This window comes from Cyanistes caeruleus, chromosome 6 (genome assembly GCF_971803275.1).
Source record: "Cyanistes caeruleus chromosome 6, bCyaCae1.hap1.1, whole genome shotgun sequence".
In the NCBI taxonomy this organism is placed as follows: Eukaryota; Metazoa; Chordata; class Aves; order Passeriformes; family Paridae; genus Cyanistes; species Cyanistes caeruleus.
The window spans coordinates 25018581-25038016 of record NC_141706.1 but is presented as its reverse complement, the minus strand read 5'-3'; the positions used below and the strand labels follow the sequence as shown (position 1 = coordinate 25038016).

General features: G+C 38.5%; 1 protein-coding gene and 1 long non-coding RNA gene across 4 annotated transcripts in view; one reads left to right on the top strand and one right to left on the bottom strand.

The window, feature by feature from the left end:
* EHF (ETS homologous factor) overlaps positions 1–19436 on the bottom strand; it is a 35584-nt gene that overhangs the window by 15049 nt on the left and 1099 nt on the right. Inside the window, exons 1-2 of one of the 3 annotated variants that reach the window (XM_086894045.1) lie at positions 18679–18896; positions 422–521 (exon numbers count right to left, since the gene is read on the bottom strand). In XM_086894045.1, the coding sequence (XP_086750171.1) occupies positions 422–518 (97 nt within the window). In that variant the 5' untranslated portion in view covers positions 519–521; positions 18679–18896. Of the gene's footprint in view, positions 1–421; positions 522–727; positions 752–18678; positions 18897–19436 lie in introns of those variants that run through there. The other 2 variants (XM_086894044.1, XM_086894046.1) reach the window with 2 other exon arrangements.
* Positions 18899–19436, top strand: part of LOC111930120 (uncharacterized) — a 46919-nt gene continuing 46381 nt past the window's right edge. The window contains exon 1 of the long non-coding RNA XR_015288302.1: positions 18899–19018. This is a non-coding gene — a long non-coding RNA (uncharacterized LOC111930120). The remainder of the gene's footprint in view (positions 19019–19436) is intronic.

The window sequence follows — 19436 nt, the reverse complement described above, 5'->3', positions numbered from 1 at the left end:
ATTAGAAAGCTGTCTAGTCGTTTGAGCTGATAAAGCAAATACAGCAAAGGAGCTAAAATACTATTCCCCTGGAAAGCCAGAGGGGCGATTAGCATTAAACAGTAATGTTGGTTCAGAGGAAGCACGAGGGGTACAGGTACTAGAGAAAGAATTCTGGACTGAGAAGAGAGAACTTCTGGCACTTTCAACACCATTAGATTTTAAGTGAGCCAGTAAGGAAATGAACAATAAACAAGTCCCTTTTGCAAGTTCAGCTTTTTACAAATGAAGGAACAAATGAAAATTTTTCTTACGAGAAGTGAAACTCCAGTAAATTAGTACTCATAAAAAATAATACTCTTACATGCTTAAAGGTGTAGCAGCCCCTTTCCCCCAGCCTCCCAAAAAAGAATATGGCTCAGAGCAGTTGAATTTCTCCTACCGTTGCATGTGGAATATCCGTCTGTCCAGGAAGGCTGCTGGTGGAGTAGATTGCTGCTGGAATTGATACTCATCCTGCCAGCTCCTTCCAAAATCATGATCTGTAAGTGAATCAAACAGCTTGCTTAGTGAGCAGTGTCTAGTCCAAGAGGTAAATGGCAAAAAAAAAAAAAAAAAAAAAAAAAATCCACTGAAGGTGAAGCAAGGAGGCCAATTCCATTTGTAAAAGAAGATACAACTGAAATCAAGAACATGTTGACACAACCCCTTTTCCACTGCCACAAAATCTCTTTATGATAAACATTACCATGATTAATTTGCATACGCAAGAAGCAAGTTTCTACAGCTGCCCATCCATAAATGAATAATCTGTAATCAGAAAAGAAGCCGAATGAAAAGACAAGGCTCCTGACAGAGCAATACGTGAAAACTGCCAAGCTTTGAGGAATGAAATACTAAATACTTGTTTTCCTTCTGCTTTAAAAAGAAATGTGATTTAAACATGTTCTTCCTTTTTCTTTTCTTTTTTTTTTTTTTTAGGAGAAAGAACTTTCCAATAACTGCAAATGAAACTATACAGTAGACTACAAGCCATGCTCAGAAAATCCTTCACATAGAAGGATACACGTAATGTTACAGCAAGGTAGCCTTACAGGGAATATCTTGTCAGCTGACCCAGTTTCTTATCTGATCTGTGTCACCAGTGTCTATAACACTTCTTGGTAACAAATATCACAGATCATACATTTCAACCCACAAAAGAAATCCAATGGTAAAAGATCTTGTAAATGAGACAGTCATTGTTTTAACAAAATCAGTATTTTGGAGTGACACCACCCCCAAGACAGCATTCCCTCTTTTAAGTAAATTTTTGTTTCCATGTATCTTAACATTAGCACTGTGAGTAAAACTGTGCTTTAATTTTTTATGTTTTTTTTTAAAAAACCCTATTTATATGACATTCTAGAAGAAAGTTATATTTATCCCATGCTTAATCATTCCAATGAAAGTATACAGAATTCCCCAGTGATGGGTATTCTTGATGTTTTACATTATCTTTCAGTGGCATGAAGTTGTAAAGTTTAAAAATATACATTATAACCAAAGATATTATTGAGGAGATCGGGAAAGTAATTTGTTAAACATTACAAAGGCTTTGGATTGTAATTCTTATATACACAGGGGAAAAAAAAAAGAAAACCAAACCCCTGTTCAAAAATATTGAAAGCCGCAAAGTCTGTAAAAACAAAACATTAGACATCAGGATGGCATGTGCATGCAACTAGACTTCACCCTAGAATTAAAAAGGTTATGAAATACAAAATGGACTTGTGAAGGGTAAAGTCACTGGTCTTGGCTGTTTATCCACTGAGGCCAGTGAAAAAACATCCACTGAGAGCACATCTCTACCCCGTACAAGCTCATGCCAGCAGCCTTTTTGGTAAAAGAGGGAGTCAATAGGAACACGTACAGCCTTGGTTTTAAAGGAAAGTTTAAGGGAGTTTATCACAGGGAATATTGCTTTACAGTATAAACTAGTTTAGGGTTGTTTTTGTTTGTTTGTTTGTTTGTTTTGGTTTTTTTTTTCAGTAGCTACACAGAATGGCAAAATCAAACCACGGATGATTTGGCAGTCACTTTCCACTTTTATTTCTAGGCAATCTGTGATTCAGTAACCACTAGCAAGGAGGATTTAATTTCTCATAGTAGGTATATGGGGTTATAAAACATTAACAATTGAGAGAGATACTTCTTGGCCCATTCTGGCCAAATTAAAAGTGACTATAATCACATCAGTCAGTACATTTATACAAGTTAGAAGACATTTTTTAGTCCTATGTAAAGGCCAAGCAACTTAGTATTGTGAGTGAGAAGGTGTGAGGAAGCATTTGAATTCAATCTCATGATTACAAACATGTTCAGCCTATAATGTATATAAATTACATACTTGATGTGTAAGAACTTTTAAGCAATAACATGTTTGACAGTCAATACATACACTTCTGAGGTTGTACAGGTTGATGATGTACCAAGTTATTTCTTTAGATTTGGTTTAAATCATTAAAGACAATTAGCTATGAATGAATGTAATATTAATGAAAAAGACCTTATTACAGTATCAAATAGAGACGAGGTAGTATAACAGCTATTCTGGGGAAAAAATAAAACTTGAAGGATAGGAAAACACACTTAGAAACTTAGTTTGCTGAATTCACTTCTTTTTAAAAAATTATAATATGCACTTCATAACTTAAATACATTGATCTGAAGTCACATTTACAGAAACTATCTCAGAATTAAAAGTACGGTGTTATGTGGTTTTGTATTCTGCAACTTCTGTATTTTCAGGCATTCTACACAGATTTCATAATGTGTGCAAGGCTTACAAGTACATCTAAGAAAACATGTGCATATGAACTGAAATTATTTGTGTAATTTTGTCCTGAAATTTCATTTAATTTTTTTTTATTTTCCATAATTAATCAGGTGGATTTCCAAACCGAAAGATCCTATCACACTTTGATTCGGCAACTGAAGGTATGGATAGTTCATCAAACCAAATAATGTGTCTTGCATAGTTTTTCCACCCCAGCAGTAACTAAACCCAATGCACATTAGAGGTCTGAAAAAAAGAACTCTGACAGCCTCTACCCGAGATCTGGATTTTAGCTATCTTCCTTTAAAATGTCCTCTCCCTACCACAGTTTAGCAGACAGTTGGTCTTCACCATATCCCTTCACCATATTTTCAAATAATGTCCATGGGACTTGTTTCACAATTTCATCAATCAATCATCCCTGTTTTGGAAGTTAAATAAATTATCTCCACCTCAATAACTTAATTAATTTCCAGTATCACCTGCAGGAACAATTGTGCCTAAGAAGGAGAATTTACAATATGACATTAATCACAGAAGGAGGACTAGATTTAGCTTTAACCTAAACTTTGCAAAAGTTCTGAGTATTACTCAAGGAACAGGTTTTTTGGTGTCTTGAAAATTTTCAGGTCACCTCCTTTATCTTAATGCAAGGGTGTTCCTTATTTGGAAATCATTCTAGCACTTTGTTCAGGAGGATTATAAAGTGCTACTAACAACTTCCACACCTGTGCTTGTAAGCATACAGAATTATGCTCAATGATATTTTCTGTAGGAAAACTAAAATGGGATTTTCTTCATGTCATCCTGTATATGCCTTTCTTTACTAAAAATTCATGGAAGGTTTATGCTTATAGAAGTGGCTCATCCCATACTTGACAAGATTTTGAGTCAGGATATTGGAAGCAGCATGTTCCTCATCAGTCCAGGGCCAAATGTTCAAATCTCCCCAGCGTACAGACAAACTTGGTCAAAGGGTGTGAAAGCTCAAGGGGAAGGACATATAAGATGTTCAGTTTTCTTTTAATTATATTCCATGTATCAAAGTGAATTGTGGAACTAATGAAGCCTGGTTTCCTATGAATGTGTATCTTGTGGTTGGATTCTCTAGTGTCTAGTAAGATGTGAGTGCTGATTGAAGTTTTTCCCACGGTTGGGGCATTCATAATATCTCATTGTCTCAAAGCAGTGAGCTCAAGCGTTACTCTTTCTTTCAGATTGAGTATTAATGGGTTTTCCTTCTGTACTCGGCAGCCAGTTTTCATTAATCCTGTAAAAACTTCATATCTCTGGGACTTCTACCCCCATATCAAGTTTAATTAAAATTGGCGATGAAACTCAAAGATTGTTACAGGCCAAATGTAAAAGCCAAAACACCAAATTACCACAAAAACCTCATTTTCTCTGGAAACCGTATTAAAAGGGATTCTATCTGAGCTGATATTTTGGAAAATAATATAAAAATCTTTGAGATCTGTCCCTCTACTCTGACATGGTACATTATAAACCAAGCATAGATGAAATATCATTTGGGTATATAATCACGTGTATTTTTGTAGACATACACACACCTGTCTATGTCTGTGCATGGCAGGTGTCCATACACACAATCCCATTCTGTTCCCCTGAAGAGGTGCCGTCTCTGGAGTTATAACACCATGCAAATAACGCCTTACTCAGCCAGCACAGTTAAATATAGTTATGCACTGGTGTTCAGCAAAATTCTTTCTAGACAGAGTCCTGTTAGAAGGGATTAATGCATTTAAAAAAAAAAAAAAAAAAAGTCCTTCACCAACATTCATTATATCAGACGGTACTCCAAGACCAAACCCTGAAGGCCTCTCTTAGTAAAACCTCTCACTGGAGTCTGAAGGAGCTTTGGCTGAGCCACAGCCCAGCAACCTGGCAGTAGCAGGAGGTCATTTGCTCTGCTCTTCTTCTCTTCCATGACCACCTGACCACCTTTCTCTTTCCATTACCACAACAGCGATAATGGAAAGAGAAAGGAGCCATGGCCTGCCTGTGGAGCAAATCCAGCATTACAAAAAAATATATTTACAAATCCTTGAACCTTGAACACTCTATAGTGCACCTTATGCAAATTATTGTGCAATCACTACAGGTGTGCTCCGAAAATAAATTACTCTGATCCCCATTTCCCTATTCAACCCAATGAATCTTAACATCCATATAAAGAGTTTATCCTTTCTTTGAACCAGAATCTTTCAAGAACAGCTTGTATTAAATGACACAAACATTCTGAACACAGGAAAGACGCATAAGTGGTACAGAGAAAGTGGCTGAATCCTGCAGTAGTACAACCAGAGTGATTATTCTGATACCAGTTTGTACAGGTGCTCATGGACACAACTCTAGAGTGAACTAAGGGGGCGTGGAAGGGGAGCCCATAAGAGAATAGGGGAAGGGGCCCTCCCGCTGGTAAAGCCATACACAACAACAATGTCTAGGGCAAAACACACTGAAACTACTAAGCCATGACTCCACCTGTAAGCTATGCAAAGTCTAAGAGTGACTTCTAGCTGAGACAAGCTCAGTGCAGCTCCTCCTGGCGTGTCCAAAAGGGTGGATCTCTTTTGGCATATTTACCTATGGGATTCTTCCCCATTTTTCCCCTTTTACCATCATGGCTGAACTTCAAATGTAGATTTCACCTGGGCCTATTTTCTTTGAAGTGTGTTATGTACACAGTGAAGACACAATCCCTGCTTTTCAGGGCTTGGAGTTTATGGAACAAGTATCTACAGAGAATGTTAAATATTTTAGATCATTACTGCATCTTGGATTACAGTCAAAGACTTACACAGTAATCTAAAATAAATAATACCAAATGATAATTGCAACTGAAGAGTAACAAAATCTGGATTTTTAATCCTTTTCTTGAAAAATCAAAAGACTAATAAGTGGGGCAAAGTTTTCAAGACATCACAAAGGGCATGTACAACATAGCACATGGACTTGTTTTACACATATGTCTACTTCGGAAACATAAGTGCCTTGTACTTGTAATGTATATGATCAATTAGCTGCTTTGCATTCCAACCAGCTATTTTCCATCTCCAGTGGTGGTAAGGGCAGGCACAAACTGAATGTATGAATGTTGAAAGCTTGTTTGCATGCTACTGTGAGCTTTGGGTCTTCTGTTATGGGATTTTTTATTCCCTTTCATTTAATGTTCATTACTACCAGGGCTCCAGGGTCCTAGTCTGTGCCAGTGTGTCTATACATACAGCTATGGCTGACCCAAAGATTGCCCTGTGATCTTTATCTGTCTAATTTGCAAAGGTCTTAGGTTCATCCCTGGTGTCTGTGCCAGACTCCCATATAGGAGATAATCCTTGCCATGGCTCGCTTTCAGATGTGACCTTTTCTGCAGTGTGTTAGCATCTCTTCTGGCTGTGTAGATACAGTTGTAGCTAGCACACACCTCCTTGTTTCCATACCTACAGTGCCTATAGAGCAGAGAGAAGACTCAAATGAAATCAGGCCGATTACTCACAGGCATCTGCTTCAAAACAAAAAGCTCAACTTTGGACAACTTTGCTATGGCCTGCAAAGGTCCATTCAGGTGACAGTCTACACAGCTTGACCTGTTTGATGATAACCTCAAGAGTCACCACTAAGAGAACTGAAAAACTCTTGGAAAGCTTTGAAAAAGTTAATAGAAGAAACACTCTGATCACACTCAGTATTTGCTGTAAAACATACCGAGCATTTGATGCATTTCATTTTTAATCTGTCTCATGTGTCTTTGGGCCATAGTAACAAAACCTGTTTACTGAATCACATTATGACTATAAAGTTCAAGGAATCATTTTTATAAGAAAATCTTCTAAATAATCTCCAAAATTTGTAGTATTTAGGATCCTGATTTGGGTCTTTGGGGCTAATCATATTTCCTACTACACCTCTCTGAAGTGCACGGTTCTATGCTTACATATTTTTTGGAGTACAGAGCTGTGGTTCATATGCATAAACCCACCTTTGCATGTGCAAAAGTGGTGAGCTTTCAGAGACTACATTGAGACCTTGATCATTTACTGTTGTGGGCTTTTGGAAAGGAAGACTTTGGTTTATTCTTTTGTTTTCTTTGAACCTTGTACATTAAATCTATACATGAAGGTAAACTGAAAGACCAGAAAAAGGAAGATGAATGGGAAAGAAGTGTTTAACATATACCTACATTACAGATAGGATCGTGATAAACAAAATCAAATAAAGCTTGATTGGAATATTTTATTACTAAAGATCTTATTTTCATGATGCACTACAAGGCAACTTTTGTAAGAGATATGTGGTGGTTGTTTAAACATGTTCATATGGATGCTTCAAAATCTTGCATATATATTTTAACCAAAGAGAACCTTGGGTAGAAAAGTTAGGATCTAGATCTGTATCTGAGCTATCCCTCTGCTCCAGGGTTTGGGTTTGGTTCTTATCTCTCCTTTAACGATGTAATTTAAAGACAAAACCATAGTTCAGTTTCCTTTTTGAGAGAGAACAAAGTTCACTTTATGAATGCAAGGAAAAAAAACTACGTGATGATATGCAAAGTTTCATAGGTTGTTTTTCTCTGACCCCTTTTTTTCCCAATAATCTTCATATGAACTGACTTCAATTTTCAAGGTACTCATTAGTAAAATGAAAATAAAAGGAAGAATTTTAAAAGAGGAGGGCTTTTGTTTGTTTGTTTTCCTAAATCAGAAGCAAACAGAAGGTAGATTGTGAACAGAGAGTCCTCGAGGCATAGATGTGTCTGACAGTGTTAACTACCAAGGGTTTGTACTTCAAATTTTCCCCACTGTCATGTTACTTTACCAGAGAAAAGTGAAATAGAACCTGCCACTTAATAAGGATATGGTGTTTCAGTCCATGCTTTCCTGTCACATCACAGGCTAGATGTACACCTTCTTGCCATGCCACTAGTTTTTGAATAGGAAGAGAATAATATCATCATTTATTTTACTGTCAAAAACCTCATTCTACTTTTTGCAGAAGTTCTGTGCACAGATCCATGTAATATTAGTGAAATTGCTGTCATAGAGCTGAGACAAAAGTGAGTCAAGAAAAAAAATTTATTTCTTGTGATAGATGTTTAGATTCTATTTGCAGTAATGTATTCTTAGAATGTTTGGAACAAGTAGATAGATTCTCTAAAAACTGGCCAAAATAAGTGGGCTATTTTCTTTTTTATTTTTCAGATTTGGCTTTGACTAGTATCCAGCAATGCTTTCATTACTGTCTACACCACCTCAGCAAGTTCATGATAATTTGGGTCAACCATTTTTTCCTGAATATTTAGAAGTCATTTGCCATAGATTCATCAGGCTAGCCTCAGGGAAACAGAGTCTTGGAAACACAATAATGGGAAAAACTCCCTTTGCTCTTTATTCTTCTTTCAGCACTTAATACCACACCTCATGGAACAACTCCACACCTCCTTTCATGTCCTTCCTATCTCTCTGGTACATCCTTCCTCTAAGCAGGAGCCAGCTCATCTCCCTAATCTCCTTTTGCTAAACATCTTTCTTTTGCTTACAATACACTAAATATACAAATGGCCAAAAAAGCACTCTAGATGGCCCTATAACTTGACAAGCCACACGTCTATAATTACGCGTGAACCTCATCAGCTAACAAAATATTACCATCATGTTCTAACACCTTCTCCTATTCCCTTGGCTCTGGTTCCCCAACCACTTCCCTCCACCTTCCACGACAGCTCCTCTTTGCATTGCTTTAAAGACTAACAGCATATTGAGGGAAATGTTTTCCATACTGCTAATATAGCCTGTGTGACTGTTCAGTTGTTAGTGAATAATGACAATAATAACAGTAATAATTGTGTTTGTATTCATGTTTGGCTCTCATTAGATGCTGACTCGTTGCTGACATAACAGCCACTCAGATCTATGCTGCTGCAGCAGCCAGTATTTCATGTGGAAGTTCACTTTAACCACTATCACCACCAACACTTCTCTTTTGTTATGGGACTAGTTTGGTTTTCAGCAGTAACAACCACTAATTTGCCTACTTTAAAAAAAAAAAATCAGTTGGTTTTTTTTTGTTTCCTTTTTTTGTAAACTCTGTTTCATATATTTTGTTTTAATAAAGGGCATCTACCTGGAAACTGCAAGGTTCCTCTTTAGGGCTGGTTTATGAGCGAGAAGCAAACAAAATAAGGAACTTGAGATGGAGACCCAAAACAGCAAAGTGTCTTGGGGAATGTCCAAATTTTCCCATTAGACTACTACTTTTTACATTAATTGATTCATTCAATCAACAAACTGATTGTGCCTCTTCATTAAATACATGAGGGCCACAGCACAAATTAGCTAGGGCAGAGAAGCAGGAAATTAAGCATAAAGAATTTTATGCTAAAATATGCAGCTTTCTGGGGATCCAACCTAGTTGATAGAAGCATTTATACCATGTCATGACCCACTGCCTGACTAACCACAATATGATCACACTTTTTTGCTGATGGGATAGGAAAAGCATATTTCAAAGAGGAGATGTAGCAGAGGCAATGCAGGGTTCATGGGAAGAGTGGGAAGAGTCACTCTGCAGAGCTGACAGGGTGGGTTTATTTGGCAATTAACTCCTCTACCACATTCCCTAGTACCAAGCTGGGACTTGCTGATCCCACCTATGGGATAGCTCCATCCAGGATGCCTGCTTGCCCTACATTCCTCCCCAGACTACCAAGTACCCCAAGGTGAACCTCTGTCTGCAAAGGAAGTTTTCCCCACATGGGTGGCTATGGCTGAAACAGCCCAGTGGAGCCCACCAACCCTGTTTCAGAAAGCTGCTCTCAGACATTACTTTTACTAACACGCAGTATTTCACATTTGTGTGGTTTTGGTAAACATTTGCTTGGAGCCCAGCTGTATCCATGTGGTTTCTTCATATTGTATGTGTTGAGATAAGAGTAAGAGATTGCAAGACCACTTCCCTGGCATCCCACTCCAGTGGCTGCATGAGGGCTGTCTGCTTTACCGCTGGTGAAGCAGCAGGCTCGCTTCCCCCCTGCTCCCAGGACTGTGAGCCTACCAGAGCCACATGGCACTGGGACAGTATTTTACATATATGCCACCACATGTTCATGCTCACTACCTTTATTAAGACAACCAGAAAATGGGGGAATGAGGTTTCCTTACTCTGCACCCACTCCCTACAGGTAAGTCAAGAAGTTGTGGGAAACAATGTCTCCCCACATCTGTAAAATCCAAGAACACTTTCCCACCTTCCTTGCCTCCCTCCTCCCTGTGGTTAGAAGAGCGGCGCTTCCGTGGCGTTACTCCTTCTCACCTGGCACAGCAAGAGCTGCCCATCCTGTTTCCATTGATTTCTCCAGTGGTTGCGTTAAACAATACAATGGAGTATTTATGTGTCAGAGTTAGGAGCAGGTTATTAAGTAAAACCCACCGTAAATAGAGCCGTTAATTCAGTTGCTGGCATGGCTCTCTGTTATCTCTTCAATACCTCCCAGAGGGTATTAGTCTTACCCTTTCGTTTGAGTTGGCAGCAGAGTTATTTTTTTGCACCTGCTGCTCTACTCTGATAACAACACAGGTCAGCTTTGATTTGTTGGAATATAAACAAAAAAAGCAAAGCCAGGCATCTGCCTCAACAGCCAGGGCTGACTTGACGGCAGAGCTTTTCCCATTGGGTTTTGTACAAATGTGCTCTTTCAATTCTTACTCTCTCCTGTTTCACAAACAGTCCTTCGCTACGGAATAACCTGGTGTCAGAAAAGAGCTCAATACTATTCTTTTCCGTCAATGGAACCAGTCAAAGCAACACTCTATTCTAAGACTAAAGTCAGAAGAAGTATCATGGAAAATACACAAAGAAAAAGCAGCTAAGACACGGTTCAAAAATTACTAGGAAAAAGCAGCAAATTAAGTGTAAACAGTAAAGGAACTTTCTTGAACGATAAAGAAAACCTGAAAGACTGGGAGGGTTTGCTTTCCCATATGAACCCACACCAACTCCATCACTTAATCTACTATTTCACAGGAAAAAAAAATAACCTTGAGTCCATGAGAAGTAGGTACTCAGATGGGAACTGAGCTACTTTTTAAGTTCTTCTGAAAATTAAGCCTGCAGGGCTCATAGGGCTCATCTACTCTAAATAGCATCTATGGTGATGGAAGAACTGAAACACTAACAACCACGGAGCAGAGAAGGAAGAGTCCACCCACACAGCAAAGGTAGTAAATAGCACAAAACATAGAAATGAAGGAAGGAACCAGCATTGCATCCACATTACAAATAGGAAAATCGAGACACTGAGTTGAAATAATTCACTTAAGTCACATAACAAGTCAATGGAGATGTCAGTCCAACTCGTATCTTCCAGCTCAAGCTCCATTACTATCCATTGCACCACGTCTCTGGGAAATCTTTCAACATGCAGATGAGTTAGGTTGAATGTGGTTTTTGTGAGGGCAGAGAGAAGGTATTAAACAAGAGAAAGAATTCTCAAGAAAAAAAAAGAGACCTGTTCAGACTGAAAACAAGATTCTTCTATGCATCATGGCTATTATGTGACTAGTAGAGATTTGAATTATAAGTTAGCCAAACAATTAAACCTACGCTTGAAGTATTAAATCAAAAAAGCTCCCCTTGACCTATGTATGATCCTGAAAATTAGCTAGAAATTCCTAGGCAGAGCTGGCTGAAATTCAAAATTTCTGTTCCGTTGAACTGTGGCTGTTTCTATAGGGGTTTTTCCTTCCTTTTTGTTTGTTTGTTTGTTTGTTTGTTTGTTTGTGGTTTTTTTGGTTGGTTGGTTGGGTGGGTGGGTTTTGTATGCTTGTGTGGTTTAGGATTTTTTTTTTTTGTTGGCTGCGTTTTGGGATTTTTTTTATTTTCTCATTTAATCCCAATGAAAGAAAGGAATTTTTAAAATAAAGTTCCCTGGCAACAGGGAATCAACTGACATGTAAAAACGTATGTTCAAGTTGTTCAAGCTTCAAATGTGCCACTCTGTTATGTAGAATTGTTTGTGAAAGACAGAAATGTGAAGCATAAAACTGAGGTACACAGGCAGTAAAATCATCCCAGAGCAGCTGCACTGGGAGCAATAAATTTACCTAACATGGCTGTTGTGCATATGGTGACCAGGAAACCCTCTGCAGAGCCCAACCATGCTAATCCTGAATGCAGACAGCCTCAAAACCAAACTAGGATGTGAACTTTGTGATCCCGTTCATTCTTTTTCACTGAACCTTTATTCTTCATCTTCTGGCTTATTTATTTTAATTTTTAATTTTTCTTTCCTTTTTTTCCCCCCTCTCTCTTTAATTTTTTGCCTTTCAGTTAGTCAGACTGACTGACCAGGACAAGTAAATTTTCTTCAATATATCATAGTCCTGTAACCAGTAAAACAGAGTAAAATATCATCTTCAAGTATCTATCTGTGGCACACGAATGCCAGGGCTTAGAGCAACTGCGGAGTATGTAGCTGGTCTCTGGGGGGACACTGGAGGAATCAGAAATCGGAAAAAAATTTCACTTCCACCAGCTCTTTTTGCTCCCCTGTACTGCTATGTATCTCAGTTATCAGTGTAACTGGAAGAGATTGCCTCAACAAAATCAATGAAAATATTCCCAGACTATTTCAAGCAACTATTTTCCTCAAAAGTAGATTTTTTACCATGGAATTATATCTATTTTAACAATGTTCTGAGAAAGAAGATTATTATTATTATCAGAGATCCTTAAAACAGCTATTTGCAGGTGCTGGGGAGTTTTTTATTCTTTTCTTTTTATCTTTATTGATTAAATCCTCATTAGATTTTTAAACATTGAAGATGTGTCATAGCATAGGGAAGGTTTATTCTTTGATCTGCAGCTTATAGTCCACAGTTTGGGGAAGGGCACCCCAGCTCTCAGGCCATGCACATGTTCCTGCAAAAAAAAACCTTACTGCAGCCCAGGAGAAAACCTTCAGGCATGGAAGTGGAAAGCAGCTCTGTCTAGGTCTCCTGGCATGAACAGCCCCTCACTCACTACAATACAATGTCAGTCACTCACCTGTACCTACTGACACAACATGCCAAATACCAATAGCCGTGCTTTTTAAAGGATTAAATCAAGGAACTATGCAGATTAGAAAACAGAATTGGCTGAAATTGGGAAAAAAAATATTTGAATTCCTGTTTTAAAAGTGATGGGAAGAAAGCCTGTGAAGGAGATAAGGGATTTGCAAGTCTTATAAGGAGCATCTGAGGGAATAGGGGTTTTTTAGCCTGGAGAAAAAAAGGCTCAGAGGAGACTTTATCACTCTCCACAACTACCTGAAAGTAGTCTGGATGTCAGTCTCTTTTCTCAGGTGACAAGTGACAGCATGAGAGAACGTGGTATCCAGTTGCACCAGGGGAATTTTCATTGAATATTGGGAAACATTTCTTCACCAAAGAGGTTAGCAAGCATTGGGACAGGCTGCCCAGGGAAGTGGCAGAGTGTCCACACCTGGAGATATTTAAAATACACATAGATATGGCACTTAGGGACTTGGTTTAGTAGAAGACTCAGTAGCGCTGACTTAATGGTTGGACTCAATGATCTTAGAGATTGTTTCCAGCCTAATTGAATCTATAATTCCATGTATTTAGAGCAAGGTGTTTGTTGTGACTGTTAGAATCAGCAACAGGCAGACAAAGAAATTTATGGGATTGACCCTTGTCCAAAAATGTTTAAGACTTTAAGAACTTTCCACCTGTTATTACAAGGAATTACAGCTCCATCGTTAAAAGTCTTAGAGAGGGTAAGGATATCTGCAGGTCACTAAACGTAGAAAAAAACTGCATCTGTTTCATTCTGTACATTCCAATTTTGATAAGTCTATAAGGATATCTTACTTATCTAATCACCTATTAATCCAGTCTTCTAAAACTTTTTCATCTTCTTCTGTCAGGGCAGGTGCCTGGGAATATTAAGTCTTTTATGTGAGTACTGTGTTAGATCTCACTGCAAAAGAGATGAGAACAGCACCCGTGAGTGTGTCAGAATTTGACTCCCTGATAAAGCCCCTCCAATCTATGAGACAACTGCTTAACCAAGCATACTTTGAAAGTGCATCATCAAGATGCAAGCTTTTAGGCTATTGTGTAATAATAATTACATGTTGCAGTAAAAATCATTAAGAAAGTTTGGGGGTAATCACTATATCATGGACTTAGTCTGATTCCTGACCATCTTGGGCAGTTTTACAAGGATTCTTTAACAGCAACATGAGTTAGTTAACTGCTCACTGCTAAACGAGAGAAAACTTGGAACAGTTTTAAAAAACAAAACCAATTCTTCTTGGGATGGCACTACTAATTTAGGCAACAGAACAATTTTTATACATAGTTGCTTAATCCTCACAGGGCTCAGGAGACTGAGCTTCTGTAACATCTGATATTCTGGTGACATCTGATTGTGCATTGAGAAAATACCTCAAATGTTTATGTCTGTATCCTTCCTTCACAGTAGGAAGGAACTTTTATTCTACATTTTGGTAGCTCCTTCAGGTAAAATTACTTTCTTTCCACCACCACCAAGCAATTCTCTTTTATTACCGCATCCCATTAGTTTATTATCAGAGATTACCCAGCTCCAGTTGGCTGTTCTGTCTACTAGTTGTCATACTCTTTCCTGTGAAGCACATTTCACAAGATCAGCAGAGGAATAGGTAATGATAACCATGTGCAATGTCAGCTTTTGGAAAGGCAGCCTTTGAGGGCTCTTCCTCAGAGGGAGACATGCAAAACACCAAATGCCAGTCGATTGCTCCACTGGTTACATGACTTCATGTTTACTCATTCTTACCCGTCTGTAGACCAATGACCAACAAATGCCCCAAGTATTCTAGGCATTCAGTAAGGGATTTGGTGCAACCTGCAACCCCAGTGGAGCTCAAAGGAGCTCTCATCCTAAGACTCCTGATGACTTCTTCAGAAACCGAATTAATCCTTACTTTTTTTTGTATACCAGCTGTGAGAAAAAATCTTTCTTTGCTTAGCCTTTTGATCAGCAGCATTACTCTTAAGTTTCACAGTTATCAAGTTACAATGTACCCTCTTCTTGAAAACTTAGTGAAATACAGGTGTTCTGCAGAGTGTGCTGAAGCAGGGACGGCGAGGGAGACGCACAGCCATTTCTGGTTAGAGATCTTGAAGTGCCCTTGGACACTGGCTGAGCGGCTGAAGCAAGAGCACTTGGCTGAAGATGGTGTTGAACTTCACCAATGCTCACAAGGCACTTATTGTTAGGAAGAAAATTCCATGAGCTTGTGGCTGAAATTCAGTAGTAGTGAAGCGGTGAGATAGGACAGAGACTTCATTAAACATCACGAACTATGCTAGCTACAAAAACATTGTTTCTGCTGGTTTCCTTGTGGACAGCAAAGCCTTTACATTTCGTTCTACCACATCCTAATACTGTGTGTCATTAGTAATGACAAATGACAACTAAGTTTGTGGCCGTTTTCTTTTTATGTGCTGCTTGTTGCTGGAATGCCTATACCTCAGCAAGAATACCTACTTTACAAGTGTAGGAAGGCTGATGAGAAAGAGAGCCCTGTAAGACCACAGAAAATCCTACAGAGGGTGGGCACACTGCACTCAGAATAAGAAAGGGTTATTCATCTCTATCTGTATCTTGATCTGAGCACACTGACGAATTTTAAGCCAGACAGGCCTGTCCTGGAGCACCCACTTTCCAACCTGTCTCCGTACAGTAGGTCACTGCCCCAGTTCACAGAGATGGTATTCATAGTGTTACAGAAAGAGGTCAGACAATTTTGTGAGGACTGAATGTGAACAAGTTAACACCAACAGAAAGCATGTGACTGTAGACTCCACAGAACAGATCCAGACAATATTACAGTTACTGAGAAGTTTTCTTGGTTTGGTCTAATCTAAGTTAAACATATTTATAAAAAGTGTGGAAGGGCCAAACAAGGAAGGAAAGCTCAGCGCCGATTCTGGAAAGGTGTCATGGCTCATGGTCAGTTCTCTGAGTTTGCTGAGTCAATAAAATCATTCATTCTTTTCTGCGAGAATTGTACATAAATACACACTTCTTCAGCAGGTGTAGAATTCCATCCTCAAAGGGGAGTTTGGTGCAAATTGTGGTGGGACAGGCGACAGGCTAACATGTCACTCCTGTCTGAACACAGACGCACCTACAGAAATCCTTCTTTTTCCTCTATAATCTCTCTCCATCTGTGTTTTATTTTTTTTTTAGTTTCTTCTCTCTCCACTGCAGTTTGCTACCTTGCACTTCCCAGACAGAACAAATACAGATGTTAACAAGAAAATTCATTGTGACTGAAAAAAAATTAAGGAAGTTGAGTAGGAGCCAAATGATTTAATTTTTCATTTGTCCAACTGTCCTATTGTCTGTTTCCACCACTGCTGAAAACCCACAACACCCTGAGAATATCTAAAGTAATAAGAAATTACTATGGCAATACCACAGCATATTCTCTCAGGTGACAAGAGCACAATAATATCCTGTGTTAAACAGACCACATTCTACTACCTGATCTCACCACGACCAGGGTAAATATACGGTTGTCACTCTATGGGTTGCTGTGAAGCACGACCTAACAGCTGCTGGGGCTAGCAAAGAGATGTTCTGATCTGATATGAGAACCTTTGTTATCGGGACTTGGGGAAAATATGTATTTTTACCATTGTTATAGGCTTTACAAGTGACACTTGGAGTAGAAAAAAACTAGAAATGCTAAATGCAGGGAAACATTGACTCTGCTAATGATAGCCTCGTCTCTGCAAACAGGACCAGTGCTCAAGGGGGAGAAGGGTGTCTGGAGGATGGCGGCTCTAGAAAAGCCTTGGGCACACTTCATAAACCCCTGAACTGGAATTCCCAGTATATTGACTCATAATATCTCTGTTTGGCACTCTACAGACTCTGATCCATCCTGACATCCAAATTTCACAGCTAATGTTGAAAAATTAGAGAGCATTGAAGAGATTAAAGGATGGAAAAGTTTACAGTGCAACAGGTTGAGATCCTTCACTGTACTGTAAGTTTCTCCATGAAAAGGAACAGGCTTTGGAGCTCAGACTCCCACAATTATCAGAGACTAGGCTAAGAAAGGACTTGTTCTTAGCTGACTACACAAGGAACAGAAACTTCCTACCCAGGGAAACTTCTCAATAATCATCGAAAAACAACAAAATCAGGTGGCTGAATGTTAAAGCAAGACCATGTCAGACTGAAAATGAGATAAAATATTTTTAGAAGAATAGTATTTAATTGCTAGGGCCCTTAACATTCTGGGGAATTTCCCATCACTGGACTTCTGGATTTTTTTTTCAAGATTGGAAGTTTTCTAAAAGATAAGCTCTACTTGAAGTCACATAATTATCTCTGAAAAATTCTGGCAAGTCCTATGTTGTTATTACAACAATCACTTGGTTTTGAAAATTGTACAGGGAAGGAATTAAACTGTCATTGTGATATTTATAAGTGAAACACCTTAATCCTGTTGTTTTTCTAGTTTCAACTGCAGCTTTTTCTTTAGTTTCTGCATTTGCATTAAATATAAAACTGCTCTATTTTCCAGCTCTGATATTTTCTACAGTGTAAAATAGATGTCAGACAACTAGCTTAAACTACACACTGCAAATTTCCTATCAAAGCAAAACTTAAAGGAACACATTTTTAAATTTCACTGAAGTTTTCACAAATTGCAGGAAATACTGGTGCATGTTAGATCTGCTTAACACAGTGTCAAGTGAGACAAGTATAAATAAAATGACTAAATGAAACTTTTACCTCAAGGTACATTTCTGTCATTACGAGCTTGCTTAATTCTAATAATTTTTTGGTTCTGAAAAATGGCAAAGGTAAGAAAGAAAGGATGGTTGGATGTACTTTAGAAGCAAACACAACATATAACTTCAGATGAAGTAATCAAAAAGCACATTACTGATATAATTGAATAACTCTATAACAACATACACACAAGTATGTGTCTAAAATGTCTCACAGGGTGAAATGCAAACATTTGTCTCTAAGTCCATTACACATATTTTACAAAATCAACACAGATTTGGAGCAACTTTTTCTTTACATTCTCTTCTACAACTACTTAAACAACTGTGTCTATACCTTAAGGGGCCAGTTCTGGTTCTATTAAAATGAAATTACCATTGGAACAGAAACAAATTAAACAAGCAAAGACACTGCGGGCCTCACGCTATATTTACCTACCCAGTGCCTGAGCTAGGTTCTGTGCAGTGTTTTTGCTTAGACAGAACTAAAATCAGCAGAACCTCCTTCACCACACAACTGCCAAGAAATTGCCTTGAGGCTGAAACCAAGACAAATCTTAAATGTAATACTTTAGGGTTTTTTGTTACAAAAGTCCAACAAAATCCTCATCACTAAAATGAACCAAAACACGGTCATTGTGGACTGTATCCCAGTTCTATGACACAAGCACTCTCAGTAGCATTGAGAACGTCCACTTTTCGCCCCCTGTCTTACCGAACAGATGACAACTCTAGTGACAAAAGCAGCAGATTTAGGACCCAGAAGATTATAAGATACATCATAATAAAAGATTCTCGGGATCTGGTCCCACCCAAACATAAACAGAGCAGAAATACTTAAATAGAAGATACAAGTTCAAACCAGGAAAGCAGAAATCTTTATTGCAACATTAAAAAGCCTTTGATTAAATGGGCTTAGCTGCTGTTCCAAAGTGGGAAGGTAAAGGTATGGTGGCTAGGAGTCCAGCAGACAATTTATTTATTTTTTTTGTATTATTTTCACTGGTGTTATTTTAGAGTAAGTGCATTAAAGAAAAAAAATAAATACCCCAAACACCTTACCTCATTTAGCTGCAGATTCTGGAGTGGAAATCCTGAACTGAGGCAATGGGAAAACTGTCTACAGAACAGTAGGTTGGGTAAGCACAGGTTATGTCAACTAAAGACTCCCAGGAGTGAAGATAAATGGATGTGATACTAATTTTAAAACATTTTGCTGAACACTCAAGCAGCCAATAGGGGAATTCCTTAGGTCACTTCCTGTTCATTTGATTGGATCTGCAACGACAACAACCAAGATGAGGTTGAGAGCGTTTGCATAAGGCCAGCTCAGTCCTCGGCATTCAAAGAGAACAGGTCTAACCGGGTTACACGCGTGGCTCCAGAACAAAAGAAAAACCTGGTAATGGATGAGGGATTGATTTCTTTGTAGCTGTTTTCTTAAGACCATCCCTTCATTTTTATTTTATTTTTTTAAATGGAGGTTATTTCAGGTAGATAGGGAGATCATAATTAGAATGGGGACAGGTGAAAAGCAGGAATGTCCTAAATTAAAATTAGTCTGGAAATAACATTAGGAGATGCATGGTGTGGAATAACCCTGCGCTGGCAGGGAGGTGGACTGGGTGAGCCCATGTAATGGGCTCAGTCATTTCTTTTATGCATTGAGAATCCTGAGAAATGCATGAAAGGGGTTTATTGGGCTTTCAGCTTCTCGGGGTATTTGAGGGTAGGTAAGAAACAAAACGAGATAAAAAGTCATCAGTGTGTGGGTGTCTGGGGTTGAGTATGACAGTTCAGCTATATGCAGGTTAGCAGGG